This window comes from Nuphar pumila, chromosome 4, assembly GCF_984573655.1.
Source record: "Nuphar pumila chromosome 4, dmNupPumi1.hap1.1, whole genome shotgun sequence".
In the NCBI taxonomy this organism is placed as follows: Eukaryota; Viridiplantae; Streptophyta; class Magnoliopsida; order Nymphaeales; family Nymphaeaceae; genus Nuphar; species Nuphar pumila.
The window spans coordinates 29,344,191-29,367,379 of record NC_143252.1 but is presented as its reverse complement, the minus strand read 5'-3'; the positions used below and the strand labels follow the sequence as shown (position 1 = coordinate 29,367,379).

Here is a 23,189-nt window from a genome sequence, read left to right as displayed (position 1 = left end):
TTTTAGTTGCATGCAATTAATTAAAATGACCAAAACACTACTGAAAAAGTAATATTTTTTTATAGTCAATATTTTTTTTTTTATTTTGTAATGAAGCAAAACATCACAATTTTCAAATATGTACACTACAAATTTAAATTTGACCATAACAAGTAACAATTGTATTTAAAAAATTAAATGAGATTGTTTTTAATAATGTTTTTAGTTATTTCAATAAGTTAAACACAACTAATGTTAAATATAAATATTTTAATATTAGAAAGACTCATTTATTATTAAAAACAAGTGACTTCATGCGCAAGATTCAAAAGAAAGAAATTGCAGAGGCTTTGAAGAAAATGAAATCAAGAAGGGCAGTTGGCCCAGATGGTATACCTATCGAGGCTTGGAAATGCTTGGGAGAGAAAGGTTTAGAATGGTTGACAAATCTTTTTAACTTGATTTGGCGAACAAATAAGATGCCTAATGAGTGGAGGAAGAGTACTTTGGTGCCTTTATATAAGAATAAGGGTGATATACAAGATTGCACAAACTATCGTGGTATAAAACTCATGAGTCATACTATGAAACTTTGGGAGAGGGTGATTGAGTCTAGGTTGAGGAAGGTTGTCATGATATCGGAGAATCAATTTGGTTTTATGCCTGGAAGATCAACTATGGAAGCTATACATCTTCTTAGACAACTTATTGAAAGATATAGAGAGAGGAACAAAGATTTGCATATGGTTTTTATTGATTTAGAGAAGGCATACGATATTGTTTTGCTATAGTGATGGATGAGCTTACGAGATCAATTCAAGAAAATGTACCGTGGTGTATGTTGTTTGCTGATGATATTGTTTTGATTGATGAGTCTAGAGCTGGGGTTAATGCTAAGTTAGAATTATGGAGACAGACATTGGAAGCTAGAGGTTTTAAGTTGAGTAAGAGTAAGACTGAATATATGGAATGTCGGTTTAGTAAGCAACGAAGTAGTGATGGGAGTGTAGTGAAGCTTGGTGAGCAAGATATACCGGTGAATGATTATTTCAAATATTTGGGATCCATCATTCAAAAGTATGGAGAAATTGATGGAGATGTAAATCATAGGATAAAGGTTGGGTGGATGAAATGGAAAAGTGCTACTGGAGTGCTGTGCGATCGTAGAATGCCATTGCGGTTGAAGGGAAAGTTTTATAGGACGACTATTAGACCCGCTTTACTATATGGTACGGAATGTTGGGCTGCCAAGAGACATCATATTCAAAAAATGAGTGTAGCTGAGATGCGGATGCTTAGATGGATGTGTGAAAATACAATAAAAGATAAGATTCGGAACGAAGAGATACGTAAGAAGGTAGGTGTTGCACCCATTGAAAATAAGATGCGAGAGAATCGTTTACGGTGGTTTGGACATATTCGGCGAAGGCCTAATGATGCTCCAGTTAGAAGGTTGGAGAAATGGGAAAATATATTAGTTAAAAGAGGTCGGGGTAGGCCTAGGAAGACTTGGATGGAGATGATAGGAAAGGATATGAATGCTTTGAACCTCACCGAGGACATGGCGTTGGATAGAAATGATTGGAGGAAAAGGATTCATGTGGAAGACCCAAAATGAATTTCTTTTTTGGTTCATATCGCTGACCCCAATTGTTTTGGGATGAAGGCGTAGTTGTTGTAGAAAGACTCATTTATTTACAATTGCGACCATGTAACTTAGTTAGCCTTTTTTTAAATTAATAAGATAAAACTACTTCAATAACACATTCGGATGGTGCTAAAAAAACTCTTATTCTTGGAGTTGGGACTAGCGGCCACACTCTCTCATTTTCTATGGTGAAAACATTCCCAACAGCACGAGATTTCTCCTATTTGATCAAGTATAGATCAACCACAGATTTGATAATGTGACCCAAAGAAAAGGACATGTCTTCTTAATAATTGCCAATGTACTCTAACATATAAACAGTGGGGCATGATCATAGACAGAGATGTTGGTTTTGGTGTGCCTGAGAAAGTTCTCGAGTGCACATTCATGGTTTGTCTATGTAGGAACTGATTTTAGATTATGTGTTTGTAACTTGTAATCCAGATTTTGAAGGGCTTCAACAAACTTGACAACCCACACTTATGCTTAAAAAATCATATTATTATGTTGTAAAAACATGATCCAAAGTGCAATTCCTAGCAAACAAAACCATGCTGAACACATCTGTAAAGTCAAATTAAATTGATACAACTTACAATCATGATTACCCATCTAAATGGTCCACCCCTTGTCCTTCCCTTTAAAATCTGCATGTTAAATTTGTTCTTTGGCAAATTTAACCATATGGATGTGATCTCCATGTGAATAGACTCTTGGATCAAACTTTTTTATGTTTAAGTAGGATTTTACAATGAAAAAATCAATGGTTTTGAAATTTTTGAAATTTTCTATGTTATAATATCTTACCTACACATAAAAAAATGTTTGATACAAGAGTCCATTCATATATTTTCAACCATGAAAATCACATTCATACGATCAGATTTGGCATAAAACATATATAACATAGATTTTGAAGGGGTAGACCATCCCTATTCTCTCTCTCTCTCTCTCTCTCTATATATATATATATATATATATATATATATATATATATAGGACCATCCACCAGCTAAATGGTCCACCCTCTTTGTCTTTCTCTTTAAAATATGTATGTTAAATATATTTTTTGGCAAATCTAACCATATGGCTGTGATCTCCATGGTTGAAAACATATGAACAGACCCTTGATGTGTTGGTAGGATTTTACAAGGATCCAAAAATCAACAATTTTGAAAATTTTGAATTTTTTTATGTTATAAAATCTTGGTACACATTAAAAAAAGTTTAATCCAAGAGTCTATTCATACTTTTTCAACCATGAAAATCACATCCATATGAAAAGTTTTACCAAAAAACATATATAACATAGAGATTTTGAAGGAGAGGATAAGGGGGTGGACCATTTCTCTCTTGATATATATATATATATATATATATATATATATATATATATATATATATATATATATAGGAATGTGTAAGTGTTAAATGAAATATGCTAAATGATACATGCTAAATGGGTTTTTCTGTTCTCAGTATTTTTTTTCGCAGTTTCGACCCCATAAATGTGTTGGGCATGGTGGATTTACGAGGAATCCACACCTGGACCATGTGTTTGTGATGAAAAAATGATATTTGAAGCCTTGAAAATTTACAAAGATTTTGGACCATTGATTTTTCAAACCTTATAAAAACTCAACCATGTGTCAGAATTGAACACTTAAAGAGCTGATTCCTATAAAATCAAGTACATAGATCACATCTGTAAGATCAGAATTTAAAAATAAAACAAAAAACCTGAAAACCCCATTTAGCAAATTTCATTTAACACCTACCCATTTCTCTCTCTCTCTCTCTCTCTCTCTCTCTATATATATATATATATATATATATATATATATATATATATGTGTGTGTGTGTGTGTGTGTGTGTGTGTGTGTGTGTGTGAAAAACATGCTAGATTGGGTAATCATCTTGATGCTTCTTTCACGATTCCGACCACATAGATGTCTTTGGCATGGCCGACTTACTAAGAATCAATGCATGGATCATGTGTTTTCGATAAAAAAAAAGGATATTTGGAGTTTCAAAAAATTTACAAAGATTTTGGACAGTTGATTTTTGAACTTTATAAAAACCTGCCCATGCATCGGAATCAAATGGTTCAAGAGCTGATCCCTATAAAATCGATTAAGTAAATCACATCTGTATGGTCAAAATTTAAAAATAAAATAAAAAATCCCAAAAAAATCATTTAGCATGCTTTTTTTCACTATATATATATATATATATATATAGAGAGAGAGAGAGAGAGAGAGAGAGACTTGATAAGTGGTATGGGAACCTTATTGAAATGAATTATCAGTCCACTTGTTTAAAGGCGTCAAGGAAGGATGGATAAGGGCCTGCACTAGAAAATTTGTACCTATGGTGAGGCTGGAAATTAGCAAAAGGGATCCTCTCGATTCAGGGCAGCAACACAAGCCCGTCAGGCATGGGGTGGTCCTCTATACTTTTTTTTTTATTATTAACATGGAGAAATCATTCTCAGGAACAGAAACCTAGCCGCGCTGGATCTGCCTCACATACTTACCGTCACCGTGTATGTATGCACATGCGAGCTTTCCATATCAACGTGGTAGATGAGAATCATGTTCTATGATTTTTTGGCAGAAATTTTATTTGGAGTTTTTATTCTTTTATTAGGCCTTAGGTAAGGCTTCAACTTGATTTTTATTATGTTTTCTTTTTTGAAAACAACTTCAAATTGATTTTGAGAGACCTAACAGTTTGTGGCCTCATGATCAAGTTTCTTTCAATATACATGATGGAGATCCGTTGTGAAACCACGAAACAATAAAAGCAACAAAAATTGACTAAGTGTTTACCTATGACCTAACACTGTATGGACTTAACTAAGACCCATAACAAAAAATGACCTAACCAGGGGCGGAGCTACATACTGGCCAGGGTGGGCACTGTGCCCACCTGAAAATCCCCAATAAAAGGGATTTGGATTAGGGTGGGTAGTCCACACCCTAAATGTTGTGCCCTACTAATATGGTTGAATTCATTTAATGCTAAATATATCTACTTAGTATATATATATATAGGTAAGTACTAAATGAGTTTTTTTGTTTTATTTTTAAATTCTGACAGTGTGATCTCTGTACTTGATTTTATAGGAATCAGCTCTTGAAGTGTTAGATTCGGACACATGGGTGAGTTTTATAAGGTTTAAAAAATCAAACGGTCCAAATCTTTGTAAATCTGCTCCAAATATCATTTTTTTTTCATCAAAAACACATGATCTAGGTGTGGATTCCTCGTAAATCGACCATGCCCAACACATTTATAGGGTCGGAACTGTGAGAAATTAAAATACCAAAAAAGCAGAAAAACCCATTTAGCACCTACCCTAACTTGGATTTCTAGCTCCCCCTGTAACCTAACAGCTATGAGGCATCTAAAACTCAATTTTAAAGCCCCACCCAAAGAGCCAAACGAAAAACCGTATTGACAAAGACCAACGTACCTAACAAAATTGGAATTTAAACAAACAATGGAAGCTTCATCCAAACTCGTCCAAAACAAAGAGACCACACACTGTCTTTACTACCAACCTAATAATAAAAGCAAGAAAGGGATATCGCAATCCTACTCTGTGGAGCGCACCATCTAACAAAGATAGGGAGTGGCCACCACACATCATATCCACAAGGACGCACGCAGCAAGCACCATGACGATGCATGCGAGCACCTAAAAGTGTCTTCCATGTCCCATGCCGAAAGTGACATGGTGATGCACCACTGTACTCTGACTATGATGTCTTTTAATCGCGTACGTACTTGCATAAAGGATCGTCACCTGTCACCGGAGGCCAAGGGGGGGGAGGGGGCGTACTGTACGCCAAAACTGGGTTTAAGAAAAACCAAACTTACTTGCATTATTATGAACCTGTGGCTGGAAAATGAGACTAAGCATTCATATATATAATGGGTTGGTGCTAAATCCATTTTCTGTTTTTTTTTTTTTTTTTTTTTTTAAATTCCGACCATATACATATGTAATCTATGTACTTGATTTTATAGGGATCAGCTCTTGAAGCATTTGATTCCAACACATGGGTAGGTTTTTATAAAGTTTGAAAAATCAACGGTCCAAAAATCTTTGTAAAGTTTTTAGGCTCCAAGCATCATTTTTTTTCATGGAAAACACATGATCCAGGTGTGGATTTAGTAAATCGATTACGCTCAATACATTTATAGGGCCGAAAGCACATAAAAGGCACCGGAGAAGCTGAAAAACTCATTTAGCCTGCACTTTAGCACCAAATAGGTTTAGCACGTACCCATATATATATATATAGTAAGCTACCAAACCTACCCACTAAGAAACATTTTATCATTTTTTATGTATTTTTTCAAAATTCTGACTTTATAGATGTGATCTATGCACTTTAGGAATCAGTTCTTGGAGCATTTGATTCCGATGCATGTATAGGTTTTTATAAGGTTTAAAAAATCAACGGCCTACATTTTTTTATAAATTTTTTGAGGTTTCAAATACCATTTTTTCATCCAAAATGCATGATCCAAGTGTCAATTTCTACTAAATCAATCATGCTGAACATATGTGTGAGGTCAAAATTTCAAAAAGAATAAAATATTTCATAGTGTGTAGATTTAGTAGGTTTTAGAGAGAGAGAGATAATAGTCTTACTGTTTTTTTTTTCAATTAGGTCACGTTAGACCCTCTAAAAATTCATACTTTCAAGCTGAACCGTTAGATTGTTTATCATTGCTTATTTACCCATTGCTTATTTACTAAGAAATAAGCTTTCTTTAATTTTATGAAAAATGCAAATATTTTATAAAAAAAATAGCATAATATCAACCATAGCTTTTTTTTACCTCTTTAAAATGCATATATGAGCATAAAAGATCTTAATCAAATTCATGCTTCCTATTGAATAAATAATTATAAACACATTTAATGGTACAAATTGAGCAAAAAATACTTCGAAGTATGATTTTCGAAAGAACAAGAAAGGGGTAGGACTATATATATATATAACCGAGAATTTCATAGTTTTTTTTTATATTTTTTCTAAAATTTTACCATATGGATGTGATCTAAATGTTTGGTTTTATAGAATCAGTCACTTAGATCATCCGATTATGATTTATAAGAATGATCTTTTAATGCTTGAAAATCAACTGCTTATAATTTTCATAAATATTCAAGCATAACAAATCACATTTCTTGATCTGATTCCAAGGATCCAATAGTTGATTTCAAGCAAATGGATCATGTCGAATGCATCTGCAGGGTTAGATATTGGTTTATACTAGTTTACATATTTCTGATTTACATATTTCAGTTTTCCTATATACATCAATTGATGTAGTGCAAAATAAATTGTCAAAATGTATGGCTTGCAAGCAATTGAGAGTTCAAATCAGATTGCATCCAGGTATGAAACAATGTTTTTTTCTCTTAAACAGTCAGAATTGAGCTTGGCTCAAGAGATCAATAGTTCAAATAGAATTACTTCCACTTTAAAATAATGCATTTTTATAACGAGCCAGCTGAGCTCTAGCTCGGCTCGATTCACTACAAAGATGAGCTGAGTTGGAACACTTCAAGTTCGGTTTGTTGGGCTTCTCAACCAGCTTTACTCTCAGTTATTTATGTTAAAGGTAGATTCAAACTCCACGAACAAGACTGACTCAGGTACTCAGTGTGCCACCACAGGTGATTCATTAACTTAAAGGACAGCGAGGTAGGCTATGGCCTAAGCAACCTAGTGCCTAAGGCTTAGTTTGAGCCTTAAAAGAAGAAAGATAAATAAGTGGATATCTTACATAACCCCACTTGAAATTCCCTCAAGCATAACCGATATTTTATCTCTTGAACATTGATATTTGAGCCAATTTATTACTTAAAAGTTGGAGCCACAAAAAGCTTACAGTTTGTGGGTAAAGCACTAGTAGGTCTAGTGGCATGGATGTGGAGCTGTGATGCCAGCAGCCTTTGTGTTTGAGTCCCTTGATTGATCAATTTCTATAGGTATCAAGTTATAGTTAATTAAGGGAAAAGCACACTACTGATGACCAAAGAGGAGTGACGAACAGTAAGAGAAAATAGAATAATGTCCAAAAGTAGCCCACATTGGAACAAGTATCATCATCTTCTGAAAAGAAGCACCTCTACTGAGAGATTCTTCAGTGCTAAATGTGGCAGAGGAAGTAATGGTGCCAACCAAGAAATCAGAAATAGGGATCTTTATCGTTGTTAGCCGAAGTCAAATTCATTTGTTCATCTTCACTAGATATTATAGAGAACCCATGCAGGTTGTTCGTGACCAAAACCATGTGTTTGGGAGGCAGTCCATCCTGTGGATGAACGGTACCATAGGCAGCTTTAACTGTAATCTAGAGAGAGAGAGAGAGAGAGAGAGAGAGAGAGAGAGAGAGAGAGAGATTCAACATTACCACTCATGAAGATCAACAAAATGTTGAACCCATGAACTGAATAAGAGCAAAGTTAAAACAAATAAAGCAGAAGATAAAAAGAACATCAGACATATAAAACGGGCTCACGCCGGAGCCGCTTGCCCAGATTGAGGCAAAAGAGAGGTAGCGTCAGCAGGAGGGAGCAGAAGATTACTAAGATGCATACGCAAGATCGCATAAACATCTACCAAGATTTTATGCACCAAGTTTTGAATGTTAACCAAAATTTGATGAAATGAGCATCGTTTCGTGTCATCCAAACAAACCACCAAGAAGTAAGCAACCACGTTCGCCAGATGAACCTCCACCTCGTACTGCGCCTAATACAAACCGGGCTCAAGATCAGATTTAGCGCAAAAGACTCCTCCTTAACAAACACTTTCGGATGCCTCCAGGTCCTGCTAAAGAGTTCCACAAATATTGGGCAAGACCAGAACAAGTGAAACGTAGATTCTTTTGCAGCGTGACAAAGCATGCACCAACTCAAGAGCTGAATGCCCCACTTCTTTAAATTACTGTGGGTCTGGATCCTATCATGCAAAATTAACCAAGTTAGGACTCGAGAACGGGGAGAAGGACCCTTCGCCTAAAGCACATCCTCGGGCAACCAATCAACCCCCAGAGGGAGCAACGATCTATAGACTTTTTTGGTGAGAAACTCTCTGCTTGGCGCCAACGCCCACTGCAACCACTGACCAAAATTTTTGGAGTCCTTAAAATGGTCTCTAAAGCAAGTTAAAGACCTCAAACACGATTTATGCAAGTGCGAGAGCGCCAAACCTTGGGTTCCCAGATGAACCGGGATAAGAGCAGGAGCCCCATATTTAGCAAGAAGAAAACAAACACAAGAGTTATCTGGTTGGTGGGCCAACCAATATTGCTTGGCAACAAGAACAATGCTTCGCAGTCTGGGCACATGAATGCCTAAACTAGCCATACGCCGAGATAAGACCACCGAACGCCAACCAAGCAAGTGACGTTTACCCTTGAGTTGACACCCAGACCATAAAAAACCTGCTAGCAAACACGTCAGCTGCTTCTCTACTCCCACAGGCATCACAAATTAACATAGACATGAAAAATTCTGGAATAGTTGAAAGAACATGTCTGGCTAAGGTTAGACGACCGACAATGGAAAGATAAGATGACTGCCACAAAAGAAATTTGCGCTTCACTTTTTGAAGCGTCGAAGCCCAAGCAGCAGAAGAGAGGTGCTTCACTTGTAACGGCAAGCCCAGGTACATAATAGGCATGTCAAAAATAGTGCAATTAAAAATTTTCTTTTCAGTTGCAAGCATATTGGCATGAACATTGAACATGGTAATAGAGCATTTGGTCTCATTTAGAGAAAGCCCAGATAGGGAGAGAAAAAACTGAATGATAAGCTTGAACCTAAGCATATGTTGAACATTTGCACGATAAAAAATGATCATATCATCAGCATAAGTAAGAATATGACCTGGGAAGTCTGAAACTTGCAAAGGATCAATGAAACACGATACCGCAACCCGCTTAAGAAAGTCCACAAGACCCTCAACAACAACATTGAATAACAAAGGCGAGAGAGGGCACCCTTGTTGCAAACCTCGCCCCAGCTTGAACCGGTCTCCTCTAACACCATTGATATTTAACATAGCCTGAGCATTTAAGACCAGCTCCCGTACCCAACCAAAAAAATGACAACCAATACCGAAATTTGCTAACATTTGAAATAAGAATGGGCAATGCACATATTCAAAAGCTTTATGAAAGTCTAATTTAAAGAGAGAGAGAGAGAGAGATATGAATAACCATGTATGACACCTGATCTTAGCCAAAAGGCAGAGAAAGGTATTAACTATGTATGACACAACATAATTGACATTAAGCATTTGTATTCGACAAAAAAATGAAGAAAATCATCAATCTTTTGTACAAATTTTCACTATCGCGTCACATCTATGTTAATGCATTACAGTAGGACATCAAGCTAGCTCTTAGCTTTTACAAAGTGGCGCAAGAAATATCTGTTCGACATATGGGATCTTTCACTTGCACGAGAGAGAGAGAGAGAGAGAGAGAGAGAGAGAGAGAGAGAGAGCATAAAATTTAGGAGGGGTGGTCTTCCTCGTTTGGTTTCCCAACTTGCAGGGAGCACTAGAACCTCAAAGTTGAAGCCAATGGTTCATGGACCAAGAAGGTAACAACATGCTATCTCATGCTGCAATTATTTATTGCAACAGGCTCCATGTTCCATTCTCACTCGCCAACTTGCTGCTTGGTAGTCGAAATCTCCCTACACCTAAAAATATCCAACGATCAAAAGCATCCAGAGCAGAAAGCAACTTATCAATTTGAAATTAACTTCTTGGAGGTGGACAATATTATGTGATTTAGCATTCCCAACTTCAAGAGGCAACTATAAAATGTTCTCAAATCTATTAAAATACAACCAATTGTGGTCAAATTGAAATCGACATTTGGAATCCAGAACTAGAAATACATCCCATGCATATGCTGGTCTCTTCTAGAACCATTTTTCTAGTAATAAGCAGATCAACCAAGTGGTGTGTCCTTGATGTGTGCAACATGGAGTTGCTCTACTTTCTTGCAACTGAGAAACAAGCCGAGCTGCATGTGGCTTGGCTCGTGTTCAGCTTGTTTGAGCTCATAAAATAGGCTCTACAAGCCGAACATAGCGAAATGTGTCGGCTCACATATATTTTACATCATATAACATAGTACAGAACAAATGATTGAAGCATTTGGTTTGCAAGCAACCGGTTTAGAGATGAAATAAATAAGCTAGCTCAAGCTCGGTTCGTTATTTAGCTTGGGTTCATTATGTGTATGAATTCCACTCGGCTTGCCAAAAGAATAAGCCGAGCTCGAACACTTCAAGCTTAGCTCTCGACTCATTTACCAACCCTAACTGAGATGTAGGCTAATACGTCTCTTAGAATTGTATGGTCTTAGGCCGTGTTGCTGCATGATCATGCAAGTGCAAACTGAACATATTGACTGATGGTTTTTCAAGTAAGGAATTTACATTATGCTCAACTGGAAACTATTCTTCATAATTTAGAGTTTTGATTCTATTATTGCACATCTGATGCTCATGGTGGTCCCCACTTAAACCAGCCGTCTGGCCCAGCACAGATGGGACCGCCTATTATGATCTGGACCGTCCATTTCCAACATGTGCTAAGCCACAAGATCTGCATCAATGTTTGGTTATACTAGAGCCTTTCCCTTTCATCAAGTACTAAAAGAAGGATAAGCATCTCTTTTGCACTTTACTGATACAACCACACACTACTGGAGTTGTTATGTTATTCTCTTACACGACTATAATTGTTATGTTATATTCTCACCAATATCATTGTCAGATAACAGAAGAATACAACTTTAATTAGCCAACCTCTAGAGCCAAGAAAATTGAACACCCCATGAGTCAAGAGCTGTGAGCGTTGGCTGGGGGCCACACATGCATGATCCGACGTGGCAAAGTCAGCCAAGCTTGTATGGTTGTTGCCTTTGCTTTTGCCTTCTTCGATGCATATATAAACCGGGCAGGTGATATGCTGCATTGCATATCATAGACACCCTTGCTACCTCCTGAGAAAAGAGAGAAGATTTGAAGATCAAGAAATTCCAAAGTCCTGACTTGATGGCACACGGGTATGCATGGATCATGTGGAAGTCGCGGATTGGGTCGGCATTCCGGACCGGCTGGGCTTGCATCATGGTAGGATTCGCCATCGAGTTTTACAACGCGCGGCTTCACCAGCCGATGGACTTCCAGCCATTTGCCTACTTGACGGCCACACTCATCGTCGGCGAGGCTTGCCTGGGAGAGGCTGTACAGGGCTTGGCGCTTGCACTGTATGGTACGGTGCAAGGAGCCTGCCCAGCCTTGTTGAGCCTATGGCTCATGGGACCGTCGAGCCTCTCGCCGTGGTCCATCATGCTGGTGGTCACGGTTAGTGGCTTCCTGGTCTCACTCCCAAAGTCCACACATATTGTATCTAAGAGGGTGGCACTTGGGCAGATTGTTATTGTGTATGTTGCTGCTTATACGCAGAGGGGGAAGGGCATGGATGCAAGTGTGTACCCTCTGCATGCTGCATTGAGCACGGCTGTGGGAGCAGCTGCATCAGTTCTGGCATTGCTTGTGCCTGTGCCTAGGATGGCTTGCCTTAAGGTGTGCATATTAGCCTTTTAAATTTTCTTTGCTTCCATTTTTAAGGTGCATAAAAGGTTGGTTTTGTCAATCCTTCTATAATAATATTTGATACATACACAAGCGCGCATATACACACAAAAAAAGGAAAATATTTGCTACTAATGAAAGTAAGGAACTAATGAGCTAGAAATCATAGGTGCAAGTTGTATTGACTTAATCTAAACACATAAATGTGTTCAACATGGTTTGTTTGCTAAGGATCAAGCCTTGGATGGTGCTTTTTTGATGTAAAAATGTGATCATTTGAGTTATGAAATTTTGGTACATTGTAGGCCATTGATTTTTGAATCCCTTTGAAAACCTAATTACTTGTAATCAGATGATTCAAAACAAGTTTCCTACCAAACAAACCATGTAGATCACATCCTTAACGTTTGATCTACAAAAAATAGGAAATGTTTGAAGAAAAAAGTTTCATTAGTTCCTTACCTTCATTAGTAGCCTATGCCTCTCTCTCTCTCTCTCTCTCTCTCTCTCTCTCTCTATATATATATATATATATATATATATATATATATAGTCATACACTCAAACCCATAATTTAGAAATTCTTGTGGCTTACTCTACGTACCCGTATCAGCACCTATACCCACACAGGTACCTTTAACAAGATGGATATTATGTTGAATAAGCAAACTCTAGAACATGAAAACTTGAAATTTATAATCCATGTGTCTAGCGGATGGCCCATAATAAGTGATAAATCATCACTAGCCCAACGCAAATGAGCATGCCCCACGGTGTAACCTATGTCACAATGACATGCCATTGATCAGGGGGCGTATCATTGGTGACACGACACGAACATGATACATATGGATATTAATGTAATATTTTTTTATGTAGTCTTATATATTAAAGCATTAAAAAAATAGTTATTTATCGATTAAAACATTAAAAAATCTTTGTCATCATATCGTATTTTTGAGAAATTTTTTGAAAGTGTCAAACTCGGTCACATATCAGGTTGTATCAGTATCTTTGTGACATTGGATGTAACTGCAATCCTTTTTGGTAAATGGATTGTTAGGGGTGCCAACGGGTCAGGTTTGGTTCGGGCCCAGGTAGAACCAGACTTGGACCAGATTTTCAGGTATGGTATCAGGTCCGGACCCAAGTCTAATCGGGTCTACTATAAGAGAAACCATACTCGGACCCGATAAGAACTACATGAACCAAACCCAGTAAAATAATATTTTTTTTATCATTTTTACATTAAAAAATTGCGGGTCTTAATCGGAACCCGGGTCAGGCTCAGGTATAAAATTTCACAAACTATACCCGGGTCCATGTAATCAGACCTTTGGATCCGGACCCAGGTCTTAATCTGGTCTTCTTATTTGTCACCATACCCGGACCCTATAGAGTTTGGTCCGGATAAAACCGACACGTTGACACCCCTATAGATTGTACCCAATGGGTGTGGGGGCTCACCTTGCTTCTCTAAAAGTAAAGTTGTGTTTAAATTTGATTGTCACTGGTCCAGTTGCTTGAGTGGGGGTTTTGCATTGACTCGATCGATGTACGTTGAGGCCTTTACTAGAGAAAGAGAAAAAGCTTACTTGATAAGTAAACGATATATTATTTTTTAGTTATTGACACATGAGTCAGCTCGCCTTCATGGCTCGTGCCACTTACGCCAAGTTGCTAGGAGCAACTTGGTTCTCGCTACCCTCATTTTGATGTGCAAGCGTGCAAGCTGCACCAAGTAAAAGTAGGGCATCATAGACAAACATTTTTTAGGCAAATATAAAGAAAGGAGGAAGTTGTTGCCTAATGTTTAAACGAAAGGGTAAAATCATTTACAAAATGACGATTAAAATTTTAGCCAGTTTTGCCAAGTTATTTGAAGGGTCCTGATTTCTATAAAGATAGAATGACATTATACTAGAAATATGAGTATTTTCAACACCTTTTTCGCAAATCCAACCATGTGTATGTGCTTGGCATGATAGATTTGCTAGGAATCAACCATTAGATGGAGTATTTTCAATGAAAAAATATGATTTTTGAATGCTTGAATATTTATGAAGATTATGAGCCATTGATTTCAAAGCCTTAAAAAAATCTCATTTATGCATAAAAAATAGGATGATTCGAGAGTGGGTTCTTATAAAACCAAGCATGTAGATCGCAATTGTATGGTTAGATTCAAGAAAAAAGAACAAAAACTCCATGAAAATCATGCTTCACACATTAGTTCTCATATTCTAGTGACTCATATATATATATATATATATATATGGGTCACTAGAATACGAGAACTAATGTGTGAACCATGATTTTCATGATTTTTTTGTTTTTTTCTCTTGAATCTAACCGTACGTATGTGATCAACATGTTTGGTTTTATAAGAACCCACTCTTGAATCATATGATTTTGAAGCATAAACGAGATTTTTTAAGGCTTTAAAATCAATGGCTCATAATCTTCATAAATATTCAATCATTCAAAATTTTCATTTTTCATAAAAAATGCATGATCCAATGGTTGATTCCTAGCAAATTCTAAGCACATTCACAGTTGGATTTGCAAAAAGTGTTGGAAATGCCCTTATTTTTAGTTCTCATATTATAGAGAGAGAGAGAATGACCAACAAGCTCGTAATTTCCTTTTTTCTTTATGAAAGGATGATATAATTGAATTATTTTGTATAACTTCTTTCTTTTGTATAATACCTTTAAGATAGGATCTCATTGGTAAGTGCACAAGATCTCATGCAATTTATATATTTGCTGCAAATGTGTGTAGATACGAATGCCTACATCATGATGGCATGGGTTAATCCAATTGGTCCTTATAGATGGATTTAGTATGGCTGAAATGCTAGAAATCGGCATTTGGATCCTGTTTTTTCCAATCATAAAACAAGATTTTAGGTGTCTGGTAAATATCACATATTGAGCAATTGATTTTTCAAGCTTTATAAAACCTTCTCTATGTATCATGATCGGATGACCCAGGAGCTGATTCCCACTAAGCAAAACATACAGATCGCATCTATAAGGTTACTTTCATGAAAAACAAGCAAAAAATGAGATGTTTGCAGCGTGCACACACACACACACACACACACATATATATATATATATATATATAAAGGGCTCAGTTACATTGCAAGATATAAACAAAAAGTCAAGTTGATTTTCCATAATCCATGGTGACTTCAATCTTAAAATTCCTCGTCTAATTTGTCTTTACGTTTTCTGATGCAGATTAAGGAAAAGGTTCAGTTAATAGGAGAAATCTCCTCGAGCATGCTGAAACTGCTAGTGGGTGGATACTCTGCTGAAAATGTTTCTTCTGCAACTGCCTCTCTTTCTCAAGTCAGAACAATGGGAGATGCTAAAACTCATCTTATCAACACTGTGAAGCAGATACAGGTACAGATACCAGCAATGGAACACACATGCATACACACACACACATATTGTGAGTATGTTTTGCCAAGCAATACTCATTTGACTGATTTGTATTTAATGTTGGACTGGAGACAGGCAAATATTGGATGGGAGAAGCCCTTTTTTGGTTGCTTGGCACCCAATTCCAGAGCTCTTCTGGAGAAAATGTTCTCACTTGAGAGACCCATAAAGGGAATGGAAATTGCATTGAGCTCTTGCCCTTCATTTCCTATAAACAAATCAATGGGTGATAAAGGGCCCATGGATCTTTTAAGTGTCATGACAGAGAGAATTGGGGAATCAATAGAAAAAGTTAAGGATTCAAGTCAAGTATGTGATAATGACACTCAGACTCTGGAAATAAGTTTTGAAGCACTAGAAGCAGTGGAACCATTGTGTTATAAAGATTTGCCTCCTTTTTTCTTCCTGTTTTGCATGAAACGTCTCTATGAAAACATAGCATGTCCGCAGAAACAACAGGAGAAAACCACCAAGGACCCAAAAAGTCAGACATCCATGAAGAAGGATAAAGATGGTTGGTCTTTAAAAATTGATACAGAGAGCCTGTTAATGGCTGTAAAGTGCTCAATATCATTAGGCATCTCTGTTCTTTTTGGAATTCTCTTTACTAAGGACAATGGTTATTGGGGGGGACTAGTTGTGGCCGTCTCTATGGCTGCAAGGAGAGAACCCACTTTCAAGATGGCCAGCATGAGGGCACAAGGCACAGTTTTGGGGTCTGTTTATGGGATTTTTGGGTGTTTTCTTACACAAAGGCTTGAATACTTGAGGTATATTGCATTGATACCATGGGTGGTCTTCACTAGTTTCATAAGACAGAGTGAGATGTATGGTTATGCGGGAGGTTTGACTGCATTTATTGGAGCAGTCATAATTCTAGGCAGAAGAAACTATGGGTCATCTTCTCAATTTGCCATTGAGAGGATCACAGAGACTTTTTTTGGAATCCTCTGCTGTATCCTTGTTGAACTCGTTTTCTGTCCTAGGAGGGCTTCAAGTCTAGCAAGAGCCAAACTCCTAGAAACACTTGAAGAGCTAAATGACTGCTTGTCTTTCATTAGTTGCACCAAACAACCCTGCTTAAGTTTTTCAGAGGTGAAAGAAATAGGGACTAGATTGAGGACCCATTTGACTGAACTGAAGAATTTGGTTGAAGAAGCAAAATCCGAACCTGACTTTTGGTTTGTCCCATTTCCTCATGTCAGTTATGGGCAGGTTTTGGGTTCATTGTCCACTGTGATTGAGCTTTTGGACTTCATAGTGGATACAATTGACTGTCTTCCTCAAGTATCTTGCACTCATGTGATGTCCCACAGTGAGATGTACAAGCCTATCGGTGAAGATCTTGAAGCTTTCAAGGACTGCATCTGTTCATACTTGGTTTGCTTCCAAGAAGTCCTTCAAGTAAAGTCTTTGAAGGGCTTAGCTGAAGAGTACCATAAGAAGAACGAGGGAATTGGTGACCTTGAGTCAGGTGGGACCCAGAATATTGATGGGGTGGAGTCAGACAAGATTGTTGATTCATTTCTTAGGCATATAGGAGAAGCAGTGACACATGTTGAAGGCATGAAGGAGATGAGGATCCAAATGGTTATGTGCCTGAGTGCTATGGGATTTTGTATGGCAAATATTATAAAGGAAACCAAGGAAATAGAAAAAGGAATTCAAGGAATTCTCCAAAGAGAGAATCCTTTAGCTCATGTGAATTTGTGGGAGATTCAACGTATGTTAATGCAACAGAGATCACCTTGAAGAATTGCTGATCCATTTTAACCCCTTTGTTTACTTTTTGTTTTCTGCGGAGAGAGATTTGATTGCATCATATTAACGCCAGATGATGACAACTAAAGGATGGAGCTATTGTAAATTCTTGATTATGTCTGGGATTGTATGTAATGCACATATTAATTCTTGAACAAATGAACCTTTAAACTAAAAGTATGTATTGTTCTATTTAGTGTTGAACAAAATTTAAAGCCTCTGGGATGTCATGTATGTAATGCACATATCTATTCTTGAGCAAATGAACCCTTAAAACCAAGGGTATGCATTGTTCCATTTAGTGTTGAACAAAATGTAAGGCCCTCCTTTCTATTCTTGACAATGACTGTCATATAGTCATGCTTGAGGTCAATTTCCTTTTTGACTTGTCTTTCAACTATCACATTATATTGATTTGAACAGAGCACCCCTTAATTTGCTTCTTTTGATAAGTCAATAGATGCTACATTATAATCTTCGTCTTTTTCATGAATGCGATCACCCACCAACTTTCAGAATCACTTTGGTGACTGCACATTGCTTTAGGCTAACACCTATTCCAACGATGTAATACCTAAATAAACATACGTAAGCTTGTGGAACTCTGGCAAAGTCTGTCCCGCACTTGGTAAAAGAATAGTATCAACTTTGATGCAGAACTGTTACTATTTAAGTTCTTTAATTGTTTTTTTTTTTAATCACGAGGAACCCTCGCTGAGATCCAAATCACTGAATGGACCTAACCCCTTGAGGTAAACCTCTGTTGGGGTCACCGACACCCAAGCCCTTATGGAGCCTACCTGTTAAAGGCACCTGCACACCCGGTGAGAGTCCAACCTGGGACCAAGGAGTTAGCACTAGGGGTGGCAATTTCTGACACGACCCGCCAACCCGACCCGCCAACCCGCCTCTTAGGCGGGTTCGGGTTGGGCTTAAGCCAACCCGTTTAATAAACGGGTCGACCCGCGTAACCCGTTTATTAAACAGGTCGGGTTCGGGTTGGGGGTATGCCAACCCGCCAACCCGGCTGACCCGTTTAATAAACGGGTTAGGCGGGTGGGTCAACCCGCCAACCCGACCCGTCAACCCAACCCGCCAACCCGATCTATCAACCCGTCAACCCGACCCGCCAACCTGACTACCTGCCAACCCGATCCGTCAACCCGACCCGCCAACCTGACCCGCGAACCTGAAAACCCGTTTACCCAACCCATTTATTAAATGGGTTGGCGGGTCGTGTCGGGTTACCCGTTTATTAAACGGGTCGGGTTCGGGTTGAGGTATGCTGACACGCCAACCCGCCAACCCGACCCGCCAACCCGCCAACCCGACCCGATTGCCACCCCTAGTTAGCACCTTCTCCCCAGGTCCACTGCCACACTCAGGCAGGTGTTTATCCTTCATAGACTTATTTCAATGACTTAAATGCACGACGAAGAATTGTAAATAATTTGCTACCATGATAAACTGAGATTCAGTCGTTTGATTCATTGATTCATAACTTAAAATCAAATAAAATTTTATTTTTCAACTTGGGGACAAAGGGTAAGCCCACGGAGTTTTACGCTGCCAGGACAGCGGCCGTAAGTATGGTAGGCAAAGACAGCACGACTAGGTCTCTGATCCTGAGGGTGGTTTCTGCGTTTAAATATAAAAAAAAAAAATCTTATTGCTTTGACTTGAGATAGTTAAGTGTAGTTGAGGTCAACTTGGAAAGGTGTACCAAGTCTCTGAGTTTGGGATGGGCGTTTGAGTATGTTCCAACTCAGAAACAGAGGCTTTTGTGCTGTATCGATTTGCACAATACTTTTTGAAGGAGAATAAGATAACAGATGATGATAGAATATCTTAGATAAGAAGTATGACATCTTTGATCCAAGTTGGTCCACACAACAGATGTCATGAAAAGTGGAATCACCTTTAGGCTGAGTCACTCCTGCATAAAAAGCCACCCCTTCTGTTCTAGCAAATTAGAGCCTGCCAATGCATTGACAGACAACAATGCGTTGGTGACAAAGCACCAACACATCGTTCTTGGCCGTACATTTGCTCTCTCTCTCTCTCTCTCTCTCTCTCTCTCCAGAATATTTGTCTGACCATGCTGATATGGTGTCTTATACAGTTCAAGCTTTATCTACTCAATCTGACTTTATAGATGTGCTCTGCACTTGTTTGTTAAGGGTCATACTTTAGATCATGTTCAGAAATGAAAAATGATCATTGACTTCTCCATAGTCAAGCTCAGAGATAACTCCCGTGTGAGATTCAAACCTGAGACCCCTCGATCATGATGGTTTTACCTAACCATCCAACTATATCATGCCACCTCTTGAATTGTGATGAGAAAACATGTTCAAGGTGTGAAACCGTCCTAGGTGGTTCAAATCTTACACAAACAATTCGAAAACATTAAGAAGTAGATTGATTTTAGTAAAGTGGGTGCTGTATCATGCCGCACCGCTTACAGCCACCCACCTTGGCATTTTTTGAGGTGGGCACAGTCTTCATTTCGAGAAATGTTGAGATGAGTGGCTGTCAGCGGCTGCATCGGTGCTGCATCATGCAGTGCCACTTCATAAAAAAAATCACAAAATGATTGTACTGTCCCTGTAAAATGATGTGTTTTCCAAAATACCTAGCAATTTTGATAAAATCCTTTGCATATCTAAAATCTCCAATTCTTAACTATTTTAGGATATTTTTTCTCTTCACCCATGCGAACCTATTGAGGTTCGTGTAATATATAGTTACATTGTAGGAAGTTTGCAAACCTTCGATAAAAAGAAGATTCTGCGAACATTTGCAAATACAACACGACATTCGCAAATACATCACAAACTTTGTGAATATAACCTACAAACCTCACTTAAGTAAATACTCTTCAAGGAGCTCTGCAAATGTGTGTGACATTCGCAAATATCTGTTGTGAATATCTCTGACTTTCGCACTCTGATGAGACCTCCGCAAATATAGTATGACCTTTGCAAATATAGTACGACCTTCACGAAAAAAACCTGTGAAGCTCATTTAAGTAAATACTCTTTGAGGAGATCTGCAAATGTCTCTTGACACTCGCAAATACCTATTGTGAATGTCCTCACAAAGTTTGCAAATACAGTACGGCATTCACAATTTACAAATGAACTTCTTGAATATAACCTTCTTTAAGTAAATATTCCTCAAGGAGGTCTGCAAATGTCTTCTTACACTCACAAATACATGTATATGCAAATCATGTGCCTCATTTTTCGAATATTCAGACATTAGACATGAAATTCATAAATTTTATAGAGACTTAAATGTGAACCTCCTCATACAATCATTCAATAATTCATTCAAAATGAACATATTACAAACATTCACATTATATATATTTCTATTACAAACATTCATAATATATACATTCATATATTCACAATAAAATAAAGTATATACAAATAAAAGAATATATATACAAATTATATTTGTTTGTAAATGTATCTAATATTGTCCTCGTGATCTTAGGTCTTCAAGCTTCCTATCCTTGTTAGAAACAATGAGGACTTTCCTAGAGAGTAGCGCTGCCTAAGTTTGCAAAAACTCTTGTAGATTGTGTATAATGAGGTCTTTGCTAGAGAGTTTCATATCATTTACTACAAGGAAATCTTACAACTTACGAATTTCTACGCTTTCAAGACCTAAGTTTGCACTCTCTCCACTTACAGTCTTTCGTTGCTTTTGTCTTTGCATACTTATTTGCTCATCTTCCTTTCATTTGCAATTAAAGTATATATATAAGTGTAAATATATATGCATTACCACATTTATAATAAAAGTAAATTTGTAAACATAGAAAATACATGGGTATATGTGCATTATCATCTCAATGCTCCTCTTCATCATAGAATGACTTGTCAACTATTGGGTGTCAGCAGCTATGTTCTCATGGTGATGGAGTCCCATGAATTATAAGTCAATGTCATTGATATCGTCGTACCGGTTTTTCTGTTAAAGAAGAACAATGTGGGGTAATCATTTGAGTTATTATTCAAACAAGCTGACACACTTTTTCTAATGATGTAAGGGTGACAAGGTTGTTGCTAAGAATATCCAAACTGTCAAATAAATCGGCTGGTCATTTAGCATTCAACTTCATTTATGTTGTGCAACCAAATGTCCTTCCTTGTGAGGTCCCTAGCTTGGACAACTACATCCTCCTCCACTACATCTTCTCTTTAGGGGCACCATGTTACTTATAAAATAAAGTTCATTTATGGTTAGTCATATATTGCATTATTTATAAAAATGTAACTACTTTTTCAATATATACTTGCACGTATTTCGGTCAGTACTCAAAACTTTTTCCCTCCTCTTATTCTCCAGCATGTGACCTAATCCACACAACAATATGTGAAAATTGAGGAACTAAATTATGTCTAAGGGGCCTTCCAATGGATATGTGCTCCCATATCCAATCTTTCAAGGATCAATATGCGGATTAATATATAAATTAGTAAATAAAGATAACAACATTATGTTTTCATATCAAATCAATATTCATACCTCCACAATACCAATATATCAGTCAAGTTTTTTTTTTATGCTACACTTGAGTCAATGTTGCGTACAAGTGTGCGAGTGAAGCTCCTCCATGCAAATTCATCAACATAATCTAGGTTTTGCAACAATTGCATATATGATGCATGTATTGACTTTCTACCATTGTCAATGAATAAACAAATACCCAAGAAGTAGAGAAAGAATGCCCTCTATTCCCTCTCTACCCTATGACAGTCTTTTCTTCCAGCAAGGGTATCTTCTCCTTCATTCATTTGGCCTTGTATGCCTTCATCAACTATGACAACTTCAACATTTCACCTTCGAATGCATCTTTAATTTCTCCCAATAAGACTTCATATTGGTGCTTCAAATCTCTAAACCAAGGTGCATTCATTGGCTCCTGGTGACACTTTAGTCTGGTGATGTGTGTTGCATCTTTCAAGGTAATTGTCATTTCAAAATCGAAGATATTAAACTTGTTTATCGAGTTTCATAACTGCACCATAGAATCTATGAGACTATGACAAATTTTTCATGGTGTAACCTTCAAGAATTTTTGAAAATACATTCAATCCAGCTAGTCATTGGCTTCCTCCGATAGTGTTAAGAACCAGTAGAACTGATGCATAAGGGGTGTTGGATCCTCCAACTCTTGAGTGTGTGAATCCCATAATTACAATAAAATTTAAATAAAATTAGCCAAATATTATAATTTATAGGAAAACAACTAACTTAAAATTTAATTTTACGTCCAAATCTAAACTCGCCATTCAAATTTTGTTTGAAGTTTAAAATTCATAATATAATTAATATTTAAAATTTTAAATTAAAATATAAATTAATCTAGATATCCTTTTTGTACAATTCACTTTCAATTTCAACTCTAAACTCATAATTCAATTCTAACTCAAACTTCAAATTATAATCTTACAAACTAGTGGTCTTACACATTCAATTCACAAGGTAAAAATTTATTTGAAATTCAAACTCAAACTGAAATTCACACTAAAATTAAACAATAAATTGCAAGAATCAAACTAGTTATCTTAATGAATGTATGTCTATACTGAGAGTATTTATCTTAAAAATATGTTTCATACTGCTTATTCAAAATAGTGATCTTACATGCTTCGTATACATATATAACATTTT

The 23,189-nt window shown here is 37.2% G+C and overlaps 1 protein-coding gene across 1 annotated transcript; it reads left to right on the top strand.

Moving 5' to 3' along the window:
- The first annotated feature begins 11,739 nt into the window (after window positions 1-11,739).
- On the top strand, window positions 11,740-17,489 carry LOC149839778 (uncharacterized). Its single transcript, XM_090004924.1, has 3 exons — window positions 11,740-12,273; window positions 15,531-15,698; window positions 15,813-17,489. The coding sequence occupies exons 1-3, from the start codon at window positions 11,740-11,742 to the stop codon at window positions 17,487-17,489; spliced, it is 2,379 nt and encodes a 792-aa protein (XP_089861050.1).
- Window positions 17,490-23,189: the final 5,700 nt, after the last annotated feature.

Bases quoted from the DNA above. Each gene is read 5' to 3' on its own strand.
- LOC149839778 (XM_090004924.1), top strand. From the start codon at position 11,740: ATGGCACACGGGTATGCATGGATCATGTGGAAGTCGCGGATTGGGTCG. The intron at 12,274-15,530 runs GTGTGCATATTA...TTTCTGATGCAG, and splicing joins CTAGGATGGCTTGCCTTAAG to ATTAAGGAAAAGGTTCAGTT. The intron at 15,699-15,812 runs GTACAGATACCA...GACTGGAGACAG, and splicing joins ACACTGTGAAGCAGATACAG to GCAAATATTGGATGGGAGAA.